The sequence below is a fragment of the Cyprinodon tularosa genome, unplaced genomic scaffold (genome assembly GCF_016077235.1).
Source record: "Cyprinodon tularosa strain WSP-4 unplaced genomic scaffold, ASM1607723v1 ctg876, whole genome shotgun sequence".
In the NCBI taxonomy this organism is placed as follows: Eukaryota; Metazoa; Chordata; class Actinopteri; order Cyprinodontiformes; family Cyprinodontidae; genus Cyprinodon; species Cyprinodon tularosa.
In genome coordinates, this window is record NW_024039647.1 from 1 (window position 1) to 19,657 (window position 19,657).

A 19,657-nucleotide genomic window follows, 5' to 3' on the forward strand; every position below is an offset into this window, starting at 1 on the left:
ATAGAAAGTCCCAGAATTATGGTTTCATTGTAGATGTACTTTTGTTATAGCAGTCCTAATTGTTTAATTTGCTGCTCTGTTCCAGTTTTGAGTTCCTTTCTTTCTGCTGCAGAAGGCGAGTATGTGAGTGAAGCCCTGTTGGTGCCCGACAGGTGCCGTTTTCTTCACCAGGAGCAGATGAACATCTGTGAGAGTTACGTCTACTGGCACAACATTGCCAAAGAGGTAAGGAAAAGTTCTGTTTCAGTCAACCTGTGCGATTAGGGTTAAGTGGAAAGTTTTAAAACTAACAGGGTGTTTTTGTGTGTATGTGTGTGTGAGTGCGTGCATGCATGTGTGTTTAAATGAGCGGATTCAGTGCAGATCTAAAACCTTTAACACTTCTGGGTGCAGTGTTGCAGAGCAGAAAGTCGGCAGAGTTTAATTAATCTTCACTGATATAACTTTCCGTTTTTCATGTTTCATTCACCAAATTTAATTGGTTCTTAGAGTAACTTGCAGAAGCACTTATACACCTAGGACTTCTACGCACTTTGTAATGTTACGAAAAGCTTCTATATAATTCACTTGGATTCTGCAAAGTGGATGGAAAAAGTTTGTCTGCTAAAAACAATTCTTTTAGAAACCTGAACTGTGGTTTGTGTGTGGATTCAGCTCCCCCTGCGTCGCACTAAGGCTTCGAGTCAAGTTGCAAGTTTTTTCGGGGTTTTGTCTATTATCTTTGCACATCTAGCGCCTGAAACCTTTGCCCATTGTTTTTGAAACTAGCTCAGTCTTGATTAGTATGAATAGAGAGCATCAGTAAACATCAACTTTCAAGTCCTGCCCCAGATTTTCGATTTGATTTAGTTCTTTACTTTGACTGGGACATTCTAACACGTTTCTATGCTTTGATCTAAGCCATTCCAAGTAAAGCTCTGAAAGTGGGTTAAGACTGGAAGATGAACCTTTACCTGAATTGCAAGTGTTTTGCAGCCTCAAGCAGGCTTTCTTTCACAATTGTTATTTATCTTGAATAAAAGTATTCACCTCAGTATATAAGGTCTGAACAACTTACCTTTCACTGCTAGAAAAAAAAAGAAAACAATATTGTCTACTTCTGCAGAAAAACATCCACACCTGAGCTATGGATCTCTGTAGCTCCTCCTGAGAGACACTGAGTATTTTTCTGTAATTAGAGATCTCCATGCCTCTACATGTTTCAGTGGCAACCTGTTTTGATATCTATTAGTTTTACTGATTATGTATTCCTGATATCTGGAAAAAAAAAAGAAGATTTTTCTTTGTCAAAATGACCGTTTCAAACACAATGTCATCCTACAAATCTGGAATAAACATTCTGGATGTCTAAAGACTAATTTCAGATCTCCATATTCCTAATATTGCTGATCAGCATTTGTATTATTTTGACTATGAAGAAATGTATTTCAGATAAAATAAATACACATTCAGATGTAATAAATACAGATTCTTGTGTTGCCCTGAGATGGACTGGCGACCAGTCCAGGATATACCCTGCCTCTCGCCCGTAGACAGCTGGTGATATGCACCAGAACCCTTGCAGGAGGGTTGAGGGCTGGGCAGTCTCAGATGTGATTGACAGCAGCACACTGTCACTAACAAGGACTCAAACATGACAAGCAGAACAATCCAAGTGAAGATCGTTTTGCAACAGAGGGGTTCTACCAAGCGGAAGATATCCCTCCCCTGTCTTCACCAGAGACAGTGGAAAGGGGGAGGAGAGAGGAAGGTCGATAACCATAGTTTTGTTAGACTAGTAAATTCACTTTTTTCTTTTGTCCAACTTTAATATCTTTTCTTTGTTTTCTTTTTCTTATTTCTTCTTGTCTTCCCTCAAGAGTTCTGTTTTTATTCAAAAGCTTTACAGTTATGTGGGTGCTAGATGGATACTGGCAGAGATGGCAAAAGTACTCACTTTCCGTACTTGAGTAAAAGTACAGATACTTGTGTTAAAAAATACTCTGGTAAAAGTGGAAATACTGGTTAAACTTCTTTACTCAAGTAAAAGTAACAAAGTACAGGCTTGTAAATTTACTTAAAGTATAAAAGTAAAAGTAGTAGAAACCACTTTTTTCATGCTGTTGCCTACATTTTAAATGGATGTCTGCCAATAGGACTAGATCTCCGTTGTGTTCATTTTCAATCATCTCGTCGTCCATGCTACTATGCTAACGCCACCGCCACCAAGCTGCAATGATTTGAATGAATACCGCCGAATCTGTCGATTCATCTTGTAGTGGTGCGTCAAATGCAACGTAGATTCCCATCCAATTAGATTGAATTTGGTATTGATGACGTGAAAAATAATAATGGTAACTCCATTGAAATGATTCAAAACTAAAGTAACGAGCAGATTTTTTTAAATGTAAGGAGTAGAGAGTACAGATATTTGTGTAAAAATGTAAGGAGTAGAAGTAAAAAGTCACCATAAAAATAAGTAGTAAAGTAAAGTAAAATAAAAATATCAGAAAAATCTACTTGAGTACAGTAACAAAGTATTTGTACTTTGTTACTTCCCATCTCTGGATACTGGACAGATGGTTCAGACTTATTTTTTATCTAATTTTAATGCATTCACATTTTTTTTACAAGCCTTTACAATTTAAGAGAACATAACGTATTTTCCTTTCCTTGTATAGCAAAATAATGTAATTTATTGTTTGTCCCTAAGCAAACCAACACTTCCCAGGGCAGAGCTGCTGTCTCACCCCTGGCTAAGCCAAAAGCAAAGAATCTTACAAAGTAATCCCCTTTTAACCTGAAGAGGGCACCATACAAGTGGATTTAGACACAAAAGCAGAATTTTTTAAGAAATGCAAAGTTAAATTCTCAAAGAGTAAATATAGACAGCATTATAAGACCTCTATTTATACAGTTTATCAACCAAAAAGACTTTTGAGATTATTATTTCTAACAATTGTTAAAAGCTATTTCCTTTTCCTTTACAGTAACCTGCTACATTGCGTTGGTTTGCCATATAAAATCCAAATAACGAACATTGAGGTTGTAATGGTTGTAATGTTAATGAATCTGAAAAAGTTAAGTGCAAAAAAACATGTATCCATGAATATCTGTTAACATCTACAGTTTGAGGAAAAAGATATTTAGTCCGACAATTAATTAGCAAGTTTTTCTTAAAAATATAAGAAAGGTCTGTGATTTTCCTCATAGGTACATTTTTACTATAAGAGAGACAAAAAAGTCCAGAAATCATGCTGTAGGATTTTTGAATTATGGTTAAAAAAAAAAAAGTAGGTATTTGGCAGATAACAAATGTTCAACTCAACACAAACCACTCCGTAAATGATGAAGTGGCTCAGTAAAAAGCATTTCAAGTTCCTGGAATGGCCTAGCCAGTCTGCAGTCCTCAACCCCATAGAAATGTCTGGAGGGAGTTGAAATTGTGTTGCCCAGCGACAGCACCAAAACATCAATGCTTTATAGATCTGTCTGGAGGATTGGGCTACAATACCAGCTATAGAGTGTTAAAACCTGGTGAAGACCTACAGGAGAGGTGTGATCTCTGTCATTGGTAACAAAGGTTATTCTACAAAGTATTGAGTTAAACTTTCTTTATTGACCAAATACTTCTTTTACACTGTTATTTTTAAAATCTTACAATGCATTTTAATGCTTTTTTTCTGATTCTGTCATTCACAGTTTAAGTTTACCTACGAATAAATAACAAACCTCTGTCATCTTGCTAAGCACAATCAGTGGCTGACGAAATACCTTTTTCGTCCCACAGCTTTTATTTTTTAAACCAGGAGTTCTGACACATACTGAACAAATCATGGATAACATCCACATATACTCCCTCCTCTGTATATCCCTGTGCTTTTGTCAGGAATGCACTGCAGAGAATCTTGAGCTGCACAGCTACGGGATGCTGCTGCCATGTGGGGATCACTTCAGAGGTGTAGAGTACGTCTGCTGCCCGGGAAGGAGCCCCTCAAATGGAAAAGGAGAGACAGAGGAAAAGGAGGTCCCTCAAATGCTTGCATCCCAGACTGCTGCAAAACCTGGCTCTGTGTAAGACGACACTGCAGATCTGTTTAAATGTTGCTATTTAAATGGCTTGTCCAAATCAGAATAACAAGAATGAACAATTTCCTGCAAGCAGCAAGTTGATGGCACCTACTCCAAGCCCCACCCCAGAAAAGGAAGTGGACGATGTAGACATGGAGGAGGAGGACGATGAAGTGGTAGATGAAGAAGAGGATGAACAGGAGGAAAACTTTGATGAGGATGAGGCAGAAGAAGAAGAAGAAGAGGAGGAAGAAGAAGAAGAAGAAGAAACAACAGCTGCAAAGGAGCAGGAGGATTATGAATACCCTCTTGATCCTTACCGGACATCTGACTACTCCTTCTACTATGACGACAGTCACAAACCCACAACGTCTACCCCTTTGGTCAAGGGAGACATCTGTGAGTGATTAGTTCATCTTCATTTTGTTTCTAAAACATAGAAGCATGAGTGGTAGCTGTAAAAACGACAATGTAAAAATAGATCTCAGCACCCCTCATATTGAATGCATCATCCCTGCACTTATAGTTCGGAAACATATCACCACACAGTGCATATGTAGGGTGTATGGGTGCAAAGTTTATGTGCACGTGTATATTTGGAACTTGATTTCCTAACAGTTCAGCTTCCCATCATTGTTCTCTAACCCTCTTACCTCAACAAATGTTAGTGTGAAAGTGTTTCACTTTAATCTGGTGCATAACATACATTTACAACCACAGCAAGGCCACAGCTAAGTTCATGCTTGAGTGTGCACAGTAAATACAGAAGTTAACCACGACACATTAAAGATCCAATCAGAACAATTTTAGGATGGTAACTTCATATATTAGATAATAGAGGTGGAGAGCAATGAGTTAAATAGCTGTAGATGATTGACTGATTGGGTTGAAATGAAGATGACAAAAGCTTTAGTTTGCTGAGGTTTGAATTTAAGCTTGGATAGAAAGAAAAGGCCCTAAAACTACATATTTTAAATTTTACATTACAAACCATATTGTATTTTCTTTTACATGATAGAAGAATGATGGTGCTCAGTCTTTAGATTTCTCATTGAATGTGTGTAGACTCTAGATTTATCCAGGTAATGGCGGTTTCCTGTTGTTCCCATCCAGTTACTACAACTCGCCCCACAGATGGGGTTGATGTTTACTTTGAGAAGCCAGTGGATGACACCGAGCACGCCAACTTCCTGCGTGCCAAAACGGACCTGGAGGAGCGCAGAATGAAACGCATCAATGAGGTGAATTTCGCAAGGCGGGGAGCAGGTTGACTGCATGTCAGGTTGCACATTGCTTTGGACAGATAATAGTTTAGTCAATGGTACCACCACTGACTGTACAACTAAAGTAGTCCACTCTACATAAGTGGCAGAGGCTGGTAGAGTAAGAGTAGCACTACTTTAATTTTTTTTATTGAAGTAAAAGTAAAAAATAGTCATCCAAGAAGTTACTCGAGTAAAAGTAAAAAAGTATTTGGTAAAAAGGCTACTTGAGTACTCAGTACATGTTAGATAATGACACCAGATTTAATGTTTATAAATGATGCTGGCAAACAGACTTTATGTGCAAGTTCTGTTTAAAGATTAGATACCTAAAGAATGCAAATAACTGTCACGAATATAAAAGAACAAATTCATTGAGAAGAAATACTTTTACCAATTTTTTTCAACATAAAACTTAAAAAAACAATCCTTACAAGGATAACTGTATATATGTTAGGACAGGGTAACGAACTTCCACTGTTAATATCTACTGTTTACAGTATGTATACCTGATTTTTGAATAGTTAAAACTACTCAGAGAGGACAGAGTAGTCCGAGATTTTACTCAAGTAGAATTAGCAATACTTTACAGAGTATTACTCAAGTAGAAGTAAGAAGTACTGTATGGCACAGTAAACCTACCCCTAAAAGTACTTTTTTTTTAATTGTTACTCAAGTAAATGTAACTAGATAAATGTAACTAATTAATACCCACCTCTGTGGGCGACAGTGGCGTTGGATGTAGGAGTTAGCCCTGAAATCGAAGGATTGACGGTTCAAGCCCCGACTCCGACTTTCAGTGTCGTTGTGTCCTTGGGCAAGACACTTCACCTGCATTGTCTACTGATGGTGGTCAGAGGGCCCGGTGGCGCCAGTGAACGGCAGCCTCGCTTCTGTCAATGAGCCCCAAGGCAGCTGTGGCTACAATGTAGTTCACCACCATCGGTGTGTGAGTGAATGGGTGAATGACTGAATGTAGTGTAAAGTGCTTTGGTCAAGTCTCCTGACTTGAATAAAGGCGCTATATAAGTACATGCCATTCACCATCTGATAACTGGCCTTCTTGAGTAGCTGGAGTTTTCTTTATTTATATATTACTCAATTCTTTTGGCTTTCACACAAAACACACGTAGCCATCAGTGGCACTATGTGTGGTGCAAAACTAAATTTGAGCAAGAACCTAAACATGAACTCCCCCACAGTCAGCATCATGCAGTGGGAATCATTTTCCTCCTGGATTTGGGAAGCTGTTTATAGTTGAATATATATTATAGTTTAATGAACTGGTAATAGTGATTCAGTTCACTCAAAAGATCTGCTATTCCCATCACTATTTTTCAGCTAGAGATATTTTTTTTTTCAATTCTAGAAGAAAATGGGGGTTTGTTTATCTTCCTGCAGGACAGCAGACAATAAATAAATAAATACATAAGAATAATAGAAATAATAAAGCATGTTCAATCTGGAAATGCTTGCTAGACAGTTGGTATTTGTAAAACAATTGAGAAATGTATATTTTTGTCGATTTTAAAATTCTTCACTGATTTGCTTTTATCTCTTAAATCTAGGGCTGGACAACATGGTCTAAATATATGATCATTTTCTCTGATTAATCTTTTTTTTCATTTAAGTTACATAATACAAATGGCATTTCTTGCTTTTGAAAACTAGCATTAATTTGTATCATCCCCTCTGGGAAGTGACCTCATTTAAAGGGCAAATTCAAGCTGTGAAGTGTTCTCTTACAATAATCATGTTTTACAACAAACAATAAAATATAACACACTAAAGGTTTGCAGCCTGTGGTTTCACATAGAGAGCTAGTTTATCATTTATGAGTACATCATCTAAAAACCAAAAGTGATGAACTGACGTCACTCTGAGCTGTAAAAGCCCAAAGAGTGGATTGGTGAAATAAATCCAGATTTTCAATTAATATCATTTTCATAAAAAAAATAAAAGTTGTTCATCCAGCCCTGTTTAAATCAGTCTAAAAATACACTTTAGTATTATTCTTGAGGCAAAATGTGACACATCACATGTGTGACACAGCTGAGTTTTCTTGGATAAAAGTCTAGATGCTTTATGTAAAGTTTATTCAGGTAGCATTTACATTTCCAGTAATGTATATTACTGGGAACTCCAGGCCAGTGTTTGTTAACCTAGAGTGATAAAGTGACCTGTTTTTTTCCATCTGTCAGATAATGAAGGAATGGGCGGAGGCTGACCATCAGTCACAAAACCTGCCAAAGTCAGAGCGACAGGCTTTAAATGAGGTACACAGAAATATTTCTTTTTTTTTTTTCTGAGTTTAGTTTTAAATATTTTCTTTTGCAGAGCTCCCACGTAAATGGCCCATGATTCTCAGCTTCTTCTTTTCTCTTCCAGCATTTCCAGTCTGTGCTGCAGACGTTGGAGGAACAGGTTGCTGGGGAGAGACAGAGGCTAGTGGAGACTCATCTCGCCAGAGTCGAGGCCATTCTCAACAACAACCGTCGCCTAGCTTTGGAGAACTACCTGACGGCTGTACAATCTGATCCCCCCCAGGTAAGTCCATCCTTGTGTGCATACCAGGGCAGAAAACTAAGATTTATGTCATGTAATCCCTGCAGTAATCCAGAGCAGGTTTCATATTTCATGTTTCTTGCAGTAAATGAAAGAGTCTCTTTATGTCGCAGTGCTCTGTTTTCTGACTGCTCATCTTTTTGTAACTTCCAGCCTGAGCGGGTGCTTCAGGCTTTAAAGCGGTACATGGCTGCAGAGCAGAAGGACCGCAGACACACTCTGAGGCACTACCAGCATATTGTGGCTGTCGACCCACAGAAAGCTGAGCAAATGAAATTCCAGGTGGGAGCTTTGAAGATGCAGCAAGGCTTTCTGCTGACAGAGAAACTCAGAGAACAGTCTGTGCTGGTATAATTGCATGCATGCTAGAGGACATAATATTTCTACTCCATTTAACTGAGATCACAGCCGACCTTTGCCAGATTTAAATGCAACCTCTTAAAGAAAACTGGATCTCGTTTCTAAACAAATTGACTGTTCTTTACACTAAAATATTTTTTATGTTTAATCTTACAGGTGTACACACATCTACATGTCATTGAGGAAAGGATGAACCAAAGTCTTGCTCTGCTTTATAAGGATCCAACATTAGCTGAGGAGCTACACAGTGACATCCGTAAGAAACTGTTGTTTTTTTAAGTGCTATTTTATAGTCAGCCTGTTAGGAAAAGATCACAGCTCAATGGAGCTACATACACTCATGATTATAGATGGATATCATTAAGGACTTTTCAATACTACTACTCTTAACCATATTCCTTATAGATTCTGGTATTTTAGCAGTACCAAGTCTGATAAAGAATCAGTGAATAGTAACTGCTGTCACTCTCAGGTTTAGGGGGGAAATGCTTGTTCCATCAAATAACATTAAAGAATTAAAAAATTCCTGCAACCTGATTATGATCTGGATCATCACCAACATTTATTGAATTGCTCCTTGAACTGAGGTGCACCTTTTGTAAAAATTTCATTAAAATCTGTTAATAACTTTTTAAGTTATCTTGTACACACACATACCGGTACAAACACACACAAACTCAACTAAAAACAAACACTTCTTGGGAGGCTAAAGTAAAAACATAAAACACTATATCTTAAATAAAAAGTATTTTGTATAATTGTAGAAAAAGGGAATATCAAAACTGTCAATTCAATGATTAAAAACACTCTTATTACATTTAGAACTGAATAAAAGAACTCAAGTATTTGTTTATATATATATACCGGTACCTCAGGACCCACTACATTGTCAATTTATGCATATTATCAAATTTAACCAAATAACAGCGATTGAGGTGAATAAATGACAAGGAGGATGTCTATTTTAAATGCAACATTTTAGGAGAAAAAAGCTGTGTTACATTAAAGAATATATTTACAATTTATTTACATCCCACTTTCTAATCATCAATAGAATCAGTGGAAGCTTTGCTCATTTTCAATAGTGAAACAGACTGGAGTCAGTCTTCTCCTTTCTCTGACTGCAGGCACAGTTGGCTGCACAGCTAGGCTGATTGCTGGTTACCTGCCAGTGCTTTGGAAGTGGGAGAGGCTCACAGCAGCACTCACTGCGTAATGAAGACAGTAAACTCAGACTGATCCATCTATTCATTTCCTTCCTAAATCTCAAACAACACAGAGAAAGTCTATATTTGTCAGTTGTTTCTTGAGAGAAAAAAGGCCAGAGGGCTCTGAAAAGTCAAGAGTTGGCAGGAGTGTTTTGCCCCTATCATCAATATGTGCTTTTCAAGAAGGAGAAGATCAGCCAAATAGTGCTGTTTGAATGTGATCTTAGTCATATTTTTAGGAGGACCGCTAAGGCTGAAGCTTGTCCGTCTGCTAAGACTGTCTAACTGGGCCACTTTGATACTGACATTTGGTATCATTCCTTTCCCCTGATGCTCATAATTTTCATTTTAACTTTATCTATGAAGTCATCCAAATCATGGTAAAACTCAAATGGTTCAGTTCAGGCAACTGGACGTAAAGTTTTCTAGAAGAACTGAAGAAGTCTCTTGGATGAGAAACGGAACTAATCTAGAAAACATCAAAACTGAACCTTTTGAGCCATTTTAGTTTAGGATCTATCAGGATGTCTCTTTATTTGTGAGTCGGAATGTTTATATATTATATATTTATATTTTAACACTATTTTAAATATTATATTTTGAGTGCTGAAACTGGAAATTCTTGATATTTCTGTCTCATTAAAGAAGGAAAACAATTATACATACAAACTCAAATACACCAATACAGCTCCATCAATGTTTGGTTTGTCTCCTGGCAAGATGAACCATGACACACTTTGGTCAGCGTGTCGCAATTCTGTCACAAATCAGATAATTTGACTTTACAGAAATTGATTGGTTCCTGTCAGACACCCAGATTTTAAGCCTAGTGAACTTTTTTCCTACATAACTTAGGCTCAAGTTTCAACCATCTAGCTCGTAATTTTAGGTAAATTTAAAAAGAACTGTGAAGTCATGCTGCTTCTTTTTTTAATTCGGTCAATTTGCAACACAAAAAAAAAAAACTGCTCCTTGTGATCCTTATCATGCTGCCATTACAGTACTTTGTGCAGAGGTTTTTAAATTTGAAGTTGCAAACTTTCTAAGTGTGAACAAAAGCATGTATCTTACTTTTACTAAGAAAACCACCCTTTTTGCAGCAGATCTGTGGTAATCTGACAGCACAACCACGAAGCAGCCTGCTAAAGTTTCTGTACTGATACCTCTCAACACATTTTCACCCAAACAAACTGACTATAGCTTCTTGTTCAAATGTCACAAAATACGCTGAGCATAACAAGAAAAAAATGATTCAACTACACAGACATCATCTCTACATGCTCAGTAAAAACTAAATCTATCTAATTTTAATACATTTGTTAATAATCCATCCATGTGTTCCTAGAGTGTCATTGCAATCTCTGAATTAAGAGAAGCTCCAGCTTCTTTCCAGTTGCTGTCAGCTTACAGATGCTATAATTACCACATAAAACTTTTAACAACACTTACCTCACTGATGGTAAAAATCGATTTGAGAAGAGGGAAAAAAAAATCTAAGGTGACATTTTGTCTGTTACCAGCAGCAGCTCTTGGTTCTATAGGAATCCTCATCGGGATGACTATAATGAAGAAAACAAACAGAATAAATATCAGAATTAGGGTTCTTTGGTAAAAATTTGTTTAAGTAGGTTTTCATAACTTATTTGAAATATTAAGTTGGGTAACATGTATATTATTATTTTTGCATTTGGTTTATCATGCTTTGCCTGCTCAGTGTTTTAAAGCCTTAAAAATTCCCCACTTGTGTGTAGTGACACTGTTTCTCCAGCAGCTTCTGGATTATTGCAGGTCTCTTATTCTTCCTGCAGCCCTGGATACTAAACATCCTAACCAAGCTCTTTTCAGTTTCAGGAGAGACTGTTGAAACCGCAACAAAGCCATCTGATCCAACAGAAAAGTGATTCCTAACAGATATACACCTAGATCTAAAATGAATGAACAGGCTAACATGATGCTTAGTGACTCATACCTCAAATATGTAAAAGATTACATATAAAAATGTTTCTTCAATTGGAAACACTGGTAAGAGTGTTTGGAGATGTTAGAGGGAATGGTATGTTTTATGTGCAACTTAAAAATTGACATGTATGTATGTATTTTAATGTAATATTTGAATGTAAAAATGTCCCCACATATGAATAAAAAAAAACTTATATTGACAACTCGTGTAAAAAATCATTACTGCTGTTTATTCAAATGCATTATCAAAAAGCCCAAAATGAATGTGATATTTCTGCTGATGATGACTGTATGTTAACTTTTCACCAAAATTTTGTATAAGCATTGATTACCTGTGTGTGTGTTTCTCCATACCTTTAGAGGAGCTTGTCAAGGCAGAGCGAGGCGACATCAGCGAGCTCATGACTACTTCCTTCTCCGAGACCCGGACCACTGAAGTGCTCATACCAGCAGAGAGCGAGGAAGAGAAGGATGACGAAGAGGAGGAGGAGAGGGCCTTCCAGAACCGGCCTTACCCTCCTCGCATCGGTGCTTTACTTACTTATTACATATACTATCACCCACATATCTAAAATACTTCGGTTTTTCCCTCATTTTCTAAGAAAGTGTCAGGTAATTATCTGCTTCTCACCCATTACTCTTGTTAATGATGCTTTTTTTCCCTCCTTCTTGTCGGTTTCTCCTAGATCTACACTCCAATAGGAAAGGTGAGCTGCAGTTCAGCATCATTTAACCTCAAACTTTTGCACTCTGCAGTTATTAGAGTGATTCATTTAGTCTTACATTTTCCATAGCTTACTATGCTAAGGATGTTTTATCCTTTCCTTGTATGTACAGAGGATGAATATGATTATACCACATCTGAAAGAGGCCGTAATTATGAATATGAGGAAAAGGTAAGCTGATGATCATCTTAGTTTTTACTTCATATATACCTAATCTAAATGTATTAGTCATTAAATAATTTTTGCTTGGGTCCAGTAAGTGAAAATGTTATCAAAACTTAATCGAAACCTATCATGCACACCATAATTTATATGAAGTTTTTATCTTTATGAACTTTGAAGATTCTGGCCTTCAGATATATTATAGTTTAAAGACAAAAAATACTGGAACACTGGTGCACAGCTCCACTCACCTTCTGTACTCGATAGCCTCCACTTAGACTTTGTTTCACCATTCTCTCACTGCTTCTTCAATACCTTCGTGACTACATTCTAAACTAAATTTTTTCCACTAAATATTCCATTATTATGCTTGGATAAAGCCTGTGCTGTGGTAGAGTTGTTAGAGGTATCCCCTTGAAGCGAAAACTTTGTGGGTTTAGATCTTTGCAATTATTGGCTCCAACTACTACTTGCTTTCTTTGGGTCTTATATAGTGTTTACAGAGTAGCGCATCATAAAGTCTACATCAAATGTTTATTTTTAGTAGTTTTAGATGCTGATTCTTAAGGTGAGGGGAGGAGATATAGTATAATTTTTAGAAAAAATGGGAGTTGATTATTATCAGTGTAACTAAATGGGATAAAATTTTCTTTGAAATTTAAATCTAAGCCACAAATATATATATATAGATATATCACCATGATTAATGAATCTACATATTTAAGAATTTCACTTTTTGAACCGCAATACTGATTTAAAACAAAAAAAATTTATATTCTAAATGTACTTAGATTGACCTGTATAGTTTCTTACTGTTAAATATTCTCTGTTTCTACAGATTAACACCTCTGCTGAGCTCAAACAGGTGGTGAAACCAAATGAGATTGCAAGAGATGAACTGGTAAGAACTTATGTATAAAGAAAAAATTGTTTAGTTCTTTGATTGTGAAATATTTAAATGCAAATACAAAGTGTGTATTTGATAATAATGCTACATTATATCTGTATAGCACCTTTAAAAGCAAAGATACATTGTGCTTATAATTACATCACACTCTGTAGTGAAATTTCTAGGTTGCTTCACATTCATTTTCTGCTTCCTTTAAAAGCAGCCCGATGTCCTGGATACGTTTAACCGTGGTGCCATGGTTGGCTTGCTGGTGGTTGCTGTAGCAATTGCCATGGTGATGGTGATCAGCCTGCTGTTGGTGCGCAGGAAGCCATACGGCACTATTAGTCATGGCATTGTGGAGGTAATACCTAACCCTGACCTTTAATTTAAGCTAATGTTTAAATTGTCTTTGGTTTTTTTTTTGTTTGTTTTTTACATTATAGTTTAGTAGTTAAAGAGTCAAAATCTTGCTTGCAGTAGATCATTCTCCTTTGATTTAGCTTGAATGCAAAATCTAAAAGTTAATCTAACAGCAAGTCAGTGAAGCTATAAGATAATGTTGAAATTTCCCATTTTCTGTTGTTTCACCAAATCAGCTTTGTATCGAATACAATTGGTAATGGATAACAGGCAAACATACTTCAGTGTTAAAAACCACAAGCAATAACGTAAAAGAAATGCATAATAAGAAAATAAAATGCTTGAGATAGAGATCCAGAGAAACCTCTTTATTGTTTCTTGTAACTAAGATTGCTCTGACTATTATCTGCTCCATAACAACTCAGAAAATCTTAAGAAAAAGTAGTTTTCAACAAAACTACTTGTGCAACCAAAAGGGAAAGCCCTATAGAACAAATGCAGTTGAGGCTTTTAAGAATAATATTTAGATTGACTGTTAAAAGTGACTGGATCACTTCATTGATCTACAACGTTGTATTTCTAAGACTCTAAAATAAGTTATAAAACAACCATTGCTATATCGTTAACAGTTGCTCTTAGCTACTCAACAAAATGTGGGAGGCAAGAGAACCTGCTCTTTGAGTAACGGTGCTGATTTTTATTAGTCAGGATCTGGAAACAAGTCAGAACAATGAAAAAACTGTGACTGTGATAAACAACAAAACAGTATCTGAAAACGTAGTAACTTTGGCCATTTTATATGTAAACAAATATGAGGTTATTTAACAATAAAAACTTTGACTCATAATAAAAGTCTACAATTAATAACATTAAAAAACTGGGTCATTAACACTGCTGTCTTTATAAAATTCCTTTAAATCCCTTCAGCAGATTTATTTAGCAAACATACATTATATTGATCAGTGGGATTATATTTGTTCATACATGTGATCGAACATTAACATATCTAAGCTAACCAATTATTAAAGATTTTGTACAAAAGGAATTGTTTTATTGTGTCTTAAAACCTTCATTAAGGAGAAAGTTCTGCGCTGTGCCTTTAAATAAATTAACATGATTGCTATACCACTCACTATGATTACAAATTTTACAAAATCGTTGAAAAATATATATATAAAAAAAAAAAAAAAAAAAAAAAAAAAAAAAGAGAAAAATATATATATATAACCAAGAAAGGAAATCCGCTAGCTTTGTTATAATTTTATCAGAAACTGGTTTTACACTGTAAAATTATTATTTTAATGCCAGTATAATGGAGACAAATGAAATAATCTACAAGTAATTGTCAGGTTCTTAATACATTGGCTTCATTTTATTTAAATTACTTAAACTATTGCATTACAGGTAGACATTTTCTGACATTATTGAAACCAAAAAAATCCCCATAGCTCCCTGTAAGAGTGCTGCAAAGAATAGCGAATATATAGGTTTAACATTACCACCTGTGTTTATAGTTGGGTTTATAAAGCTATACAGGTGCTGGTCATAAAATTAGAATATCATGAAAAAGTTGATTGATTTCAGTAATTCCATTTAAAAAGTGAAACTTGTATATTATATTCATACATTACATACAAACTCATATATTTCAGATGTTTATTTTGTTTAATTTTGATGATTACAAATGACAACAAATGAAAATCTCAAATTCATCATATCAGAAAATTAGAATATTGTGAAAAGGTTCAAAATTGATGGCCCCTGGTGCCACACTCTAATCAGCTAATTAACTCAAACCACCTGCAAAAGCCTTTAAATGGTCTTTCAGTCTAGTTCTATAGGCTACACAATCATGGGGAAGACTGCTGACTTGACAGTTGTCCAAAAGACGACCATCGACACCTTGCACAAGGAGGGCAAGACACAAAAGGTCATCGCTAAAGAGGCTGGCTGTTCACAGAGCTCAGTGTCCAAGCACATTAATAGAGAGGCGAAGGGAAGGAAAAGATGTGGTCGAAAAAAGTGTACAAGCAAGAGAGATAACCGCACCCTGGAGAGGATTGTGAAACAAAACCCATTCAAAAATGTGGGGGAGATTCACAAAGAGTGGACTGCAGCTGGAGTGAGTGCTTCAAGAACCACCACACACAGACGTATGAAAGACATGGGTTTCTGCTGTCGCATTCCTTGTGTCAAGCCACTCTTGAACCACAGACAGCGTCAGAAGCGTCTTGCCTGGGCTAAAGAGAAACAGGACTGGACTGCTGGTGAGTGGTCCAAAGTCATGTTCTCTGATGAAAGTAAATTTTGCATTTCCTTTGGAAATCAAGGTCCCAGAGTCTGGAGGAAAAGAAGAGAGGCACTTCATCCACGTTGCTTGAAGTCCAGTGTAAAGTTTCCACAGTCAGTGATGGTTTGGGGTGCCATGTCATCTGCTGGTGTTGGTCCATTGTGTTTTCTGAGGTCCAGGGTCAACGCAGCCACATACCAGGAAGTTTTAGAGCACTTCATGCTTCCTGCAGCTGACCAACTTTTTGGAGATGCAGATTTCATTTTCCAACAGGACTTGGCACCTGCACACAGTGCCAAAGCTACCAGTACCTGGTTGAAGGACCATGGTATCCCTGTTCTTAATTGGCCAGCAAACTCTCCTGACCTTAACCCCATAGAAAATCTATGGGGTATTGTGAAGAAGAAGATGCAATACACCAGACCCAACAATTCAGAAGAGCTAAAAGCCACTATTAGAGCAACCTGGGCTATCATAACACCTGAGCAGTGCCACAGACTGATCGACTCCATGCCACGCCGCATTGCTGCAGTAATACAGGCCAAAGGAGGCCCAACTAAATACTGAGTGCTGTACATGCTCATACTTTTCATGTTCATACTTTTCAGTTGGCCAACATTTCTATAAATCCTTTGTTTTTATTGGTCTTCAGTAATATTCTAATTTTCTGATATGATGAATTTGAGATTTTCATTTGTTGTCATTTGTAATCATCAAAATTAAACAAAATAAACATCTGAAATATATGAGTTTGTATGTAATGTATGAATATAATATACAAGTTTCACTTTTTAAATGGAATTACTGAAATCAATCTACTTTTTCATGATATTCTAATTTTATGACCAGCACCTGTATGTTACTGGTGTCATTCAAAGGCACCTTGAGGTTTTTTAAATTCTTAATTTTCTCTCTTTGTGAGCTTCAGCTGTGTCATTTTCTGCCATATTGTAACTCCAGCTTTTTATGGGGGGGTTTCAGCAGGTCGACCCTATGTTGACACCCGAAGAAAGGCAGCTCAACAAAATGCAAAACCACGGCTACGAGAACCCCACCTACAAGTTCTTTGAGCAGATGAACTGAAGCTCTGAATGCTACCAGCAAGTCATGCCTCACCACATGTTTTGTCCCCCCCCCCCACACTTGTCCATACAATGATGTCCCAGCTGCACTTCCTGTGACAGTTTGATGATGTGTTGCAGATTTTATTTAACTGGTGAAACTAGGGTGCTTCCCCAAAACCAGTTAATTGCATCATAAAGTGATTAATGAGATACGATACAACCCTGTGTTAATTATTGTAGTCAAATATTCCTTAACGTGAAGCAGAGCTACAGACCATCCACCTCATTCCTGTGGCATGACGACCTACTGCTCCTCACTAGAAACTGAATTTTGAATGGTACATAATGCTTTATTATTACTATTTATTTTTCATTCGTAGTTTCTTTGTTGAGATTGTACCACAGTAACAGTTCTCTGTGTAGATGAGTGTGAATGGCAGCCTAGTTTATAATCGAGCTGAAAAACTTACCTCTACGAGTCACTGACAGCTGTAGGTAAAGTAGTGAAGGTTTTGAATGTATGAGACAAACAGGCTTCAATTCAAAAACAAATTAGTACAGAAACGCTGTTTCAGCTGGTGGCACAAAAAATCTTTAGACATTTAGCAAAATATACCCTAAATATCAATTAAGCTGTATATTTGTTTTATTGTTTGGCTTTCAAAAACAGCTGTTCTACGAAAAAATTTGAAGTCTTTTATTTTACTGAAAGCATGACAACTTTGGTGTATGATGCTGCAGTATTTCTTTGTGTTGTTCTTGTCATTGCTTTTGAAGAGTCCAGAATGTTCCTAAAGGACACTGTAAATACCGTAGGACGTATCCGCTACTAGATGTAGACATTTCTATTATTAATTTACATCGGTGTAATGGAAAAAATGCATAAAAAAAAAGATTAAGAAACAATAAACACATTGTGCTGTTTTGAGAAGGAGAAACATTTTCCTAACATGGCTGATTGAAAACGGACTGTTGTAAAAACCAGCACAAGACAACGACACAGCAACTACTTTCTGAATGTATTCGAGGTAGACGTTGATTCCTCCCTCTTTTTCTTTTGATGCCTGTAGTAAACGTGGGTAGGAGTAGTGCACCGACACATTTAAGGGACTACCCCCCCCCCCTTCCCCGTGCCCTCATCATCACTTGGTGTAGCAGCCTTTTTATTTTCACATATTAGCAGGGGGATTATTTAAAATAAATCCTGCACAGGGCAGATCAGTGTGTAAAAGGGCACAGCTATGGGTATTGGGTCACCATATGAAGTAACTTCTTGACACTCTGGCATGACAGTCATATTCTCTTTTTTTATATGCCAATTTGACCTAACTAAACTCAAAAACACTGAATTATATAGTCTCTAGGAGCTTTATTTAGGTCTCCTCATACAAAAAGCTTTTGATTGAATGACTCATTGTAGTTTTCATATTTATGACCAACTTGGTACCCCAAACAGGCAAGGGATTGCCCCTTTTAATTCTGACTAACTGTTTACAGCTTAGTGTGTCGGTTAAATTTCCTTTAGCCTCTGAAGTCGATGATTGGTCACCTTGTTTAGAAAAGGTCACACTGTGCAGTTGAGTGGTCTTTTACTGTATGTTTCTGCACAAATGATTTTATATGTTTTGGTCTGCTGGTTATTTTACATAAAGCTCATCTAGAAAGTGTGTGGGGTGGGGGTCCTTTTTCTTTTTTTTATGTGTTTTCTTGAAAAAAAAAAAGAAAAGGAGGTTTGCCATGTTTTTGTTTGTCTTGTCAGGTGGGTTAAAAGGCGGGTTGTGGTCTTGTTATGACGGGAAAAGAAAAGTCACAGCCCCATGTATAAAGTGTACAGCTCCGTTAGTGAATGAAAACATTGTATGTTCACAGTTTAAGTCATTCGATCTCGTAATGATACTACTGAAACCATAAATGAGAATAAGCTTGCCTGTGTTTCCCAAACCACCGAAGGTTTCCTACCAGCATTTAGCAAAACTCAACATGGTATATACTCTAGTTACTCAAGTCACATTTGTACTTAAACATCCTGATTCCGATTCTAGGCTTCTTCTTCGTTGGTCCATCCCCTTACTCCCTAAATAAAATATAAACTATGTTATTAAGGTTTTAATGGCTGCATTATTGCCTTTTACAATGCTGTGTTTTGGATGTAACTATTCTGTATTTTTTATTTATTATGTAACAGTCAGTTGAATGGAGGGTCATGCATTTCACATGTAATTAGAAGCAAGTATGAGAAAAATCTATGTTGCAGAGGAAATGTGAATCCTAATTGACATGAAGCGTCACTAAGCACAACTAAATTGTCCATTTTTGTAAAGTCTGCAAGATTTAAAACTGGTTAAACAATGTAAATTTATTAGGATATTGTTGCTACCATTGAAAGAGCTGTTCTTTATTTTCATTAAGTCCTTTAACCAAAGACATGCTCCGTGACTTCTTGAAACATATTAGTTTATTTGGCAAAGTATTTCTGTGTAGCTGTACTGTAAGCAATCTGGCAAATAAAATCTTATTGAGTTGATTAAACGTGTAATAAAGTTGAATGACCCCTTAAGTGTCATCGGTGTCTCTGTTTTAGTATAGGTGCATCGTTACTGCATAAAACACTGCTATTCAAAAGTTAATTTATTTCATTTAATTTGTAAACTCAATATTACATTGTTGCATAAAGTGTTTTATCTAAAGGCATCACTTTTATTTCTTTTGAATAGTATCGCTCAAATGTATTGGAATCCATTGATGTTAAGAAACATATTT

The 19,657-nt window shown here is 36.5% G+C and overlaps 1 protein-coding gene across 1 annotated transcript; it reads left to right on the forward strand.

Moving 5' to 3' along the window:
* Positions 1 to 85: 85 nt before the first annotated feature.
* aplp1 (amyloid beta (A4) precursor-like protein 1) lies at positions 86 to 19,454 on the forward strand (the record flags this gene model as incomplete). Its single annotated transcript, XM_038273556.1, has 14 exons — positions 86 to 225; positions 3,869 to 4,053; positions 4,145 to 4,449; positions 5,164 to 5,291; positions 7,514 to 7,588; positions 7,701 to 7,859; positions 8,031 to 8,159; positions 8,394 to 8,493; positions 11,765 to 11,932; positions 12,091 to 12,111; positions 12,242 to 12,300; positions 13,130 to 13,192; positions 13,404 to 13,544; positions 16,815 to 19,454. Coding segments are annotated over 14 exons (1,775 nt in total), but the record flags the coding sequence as incomplete, so codon positions are not given.
* Positions 19,455 to 19,657: the final 203 nt, after the last annotated feature.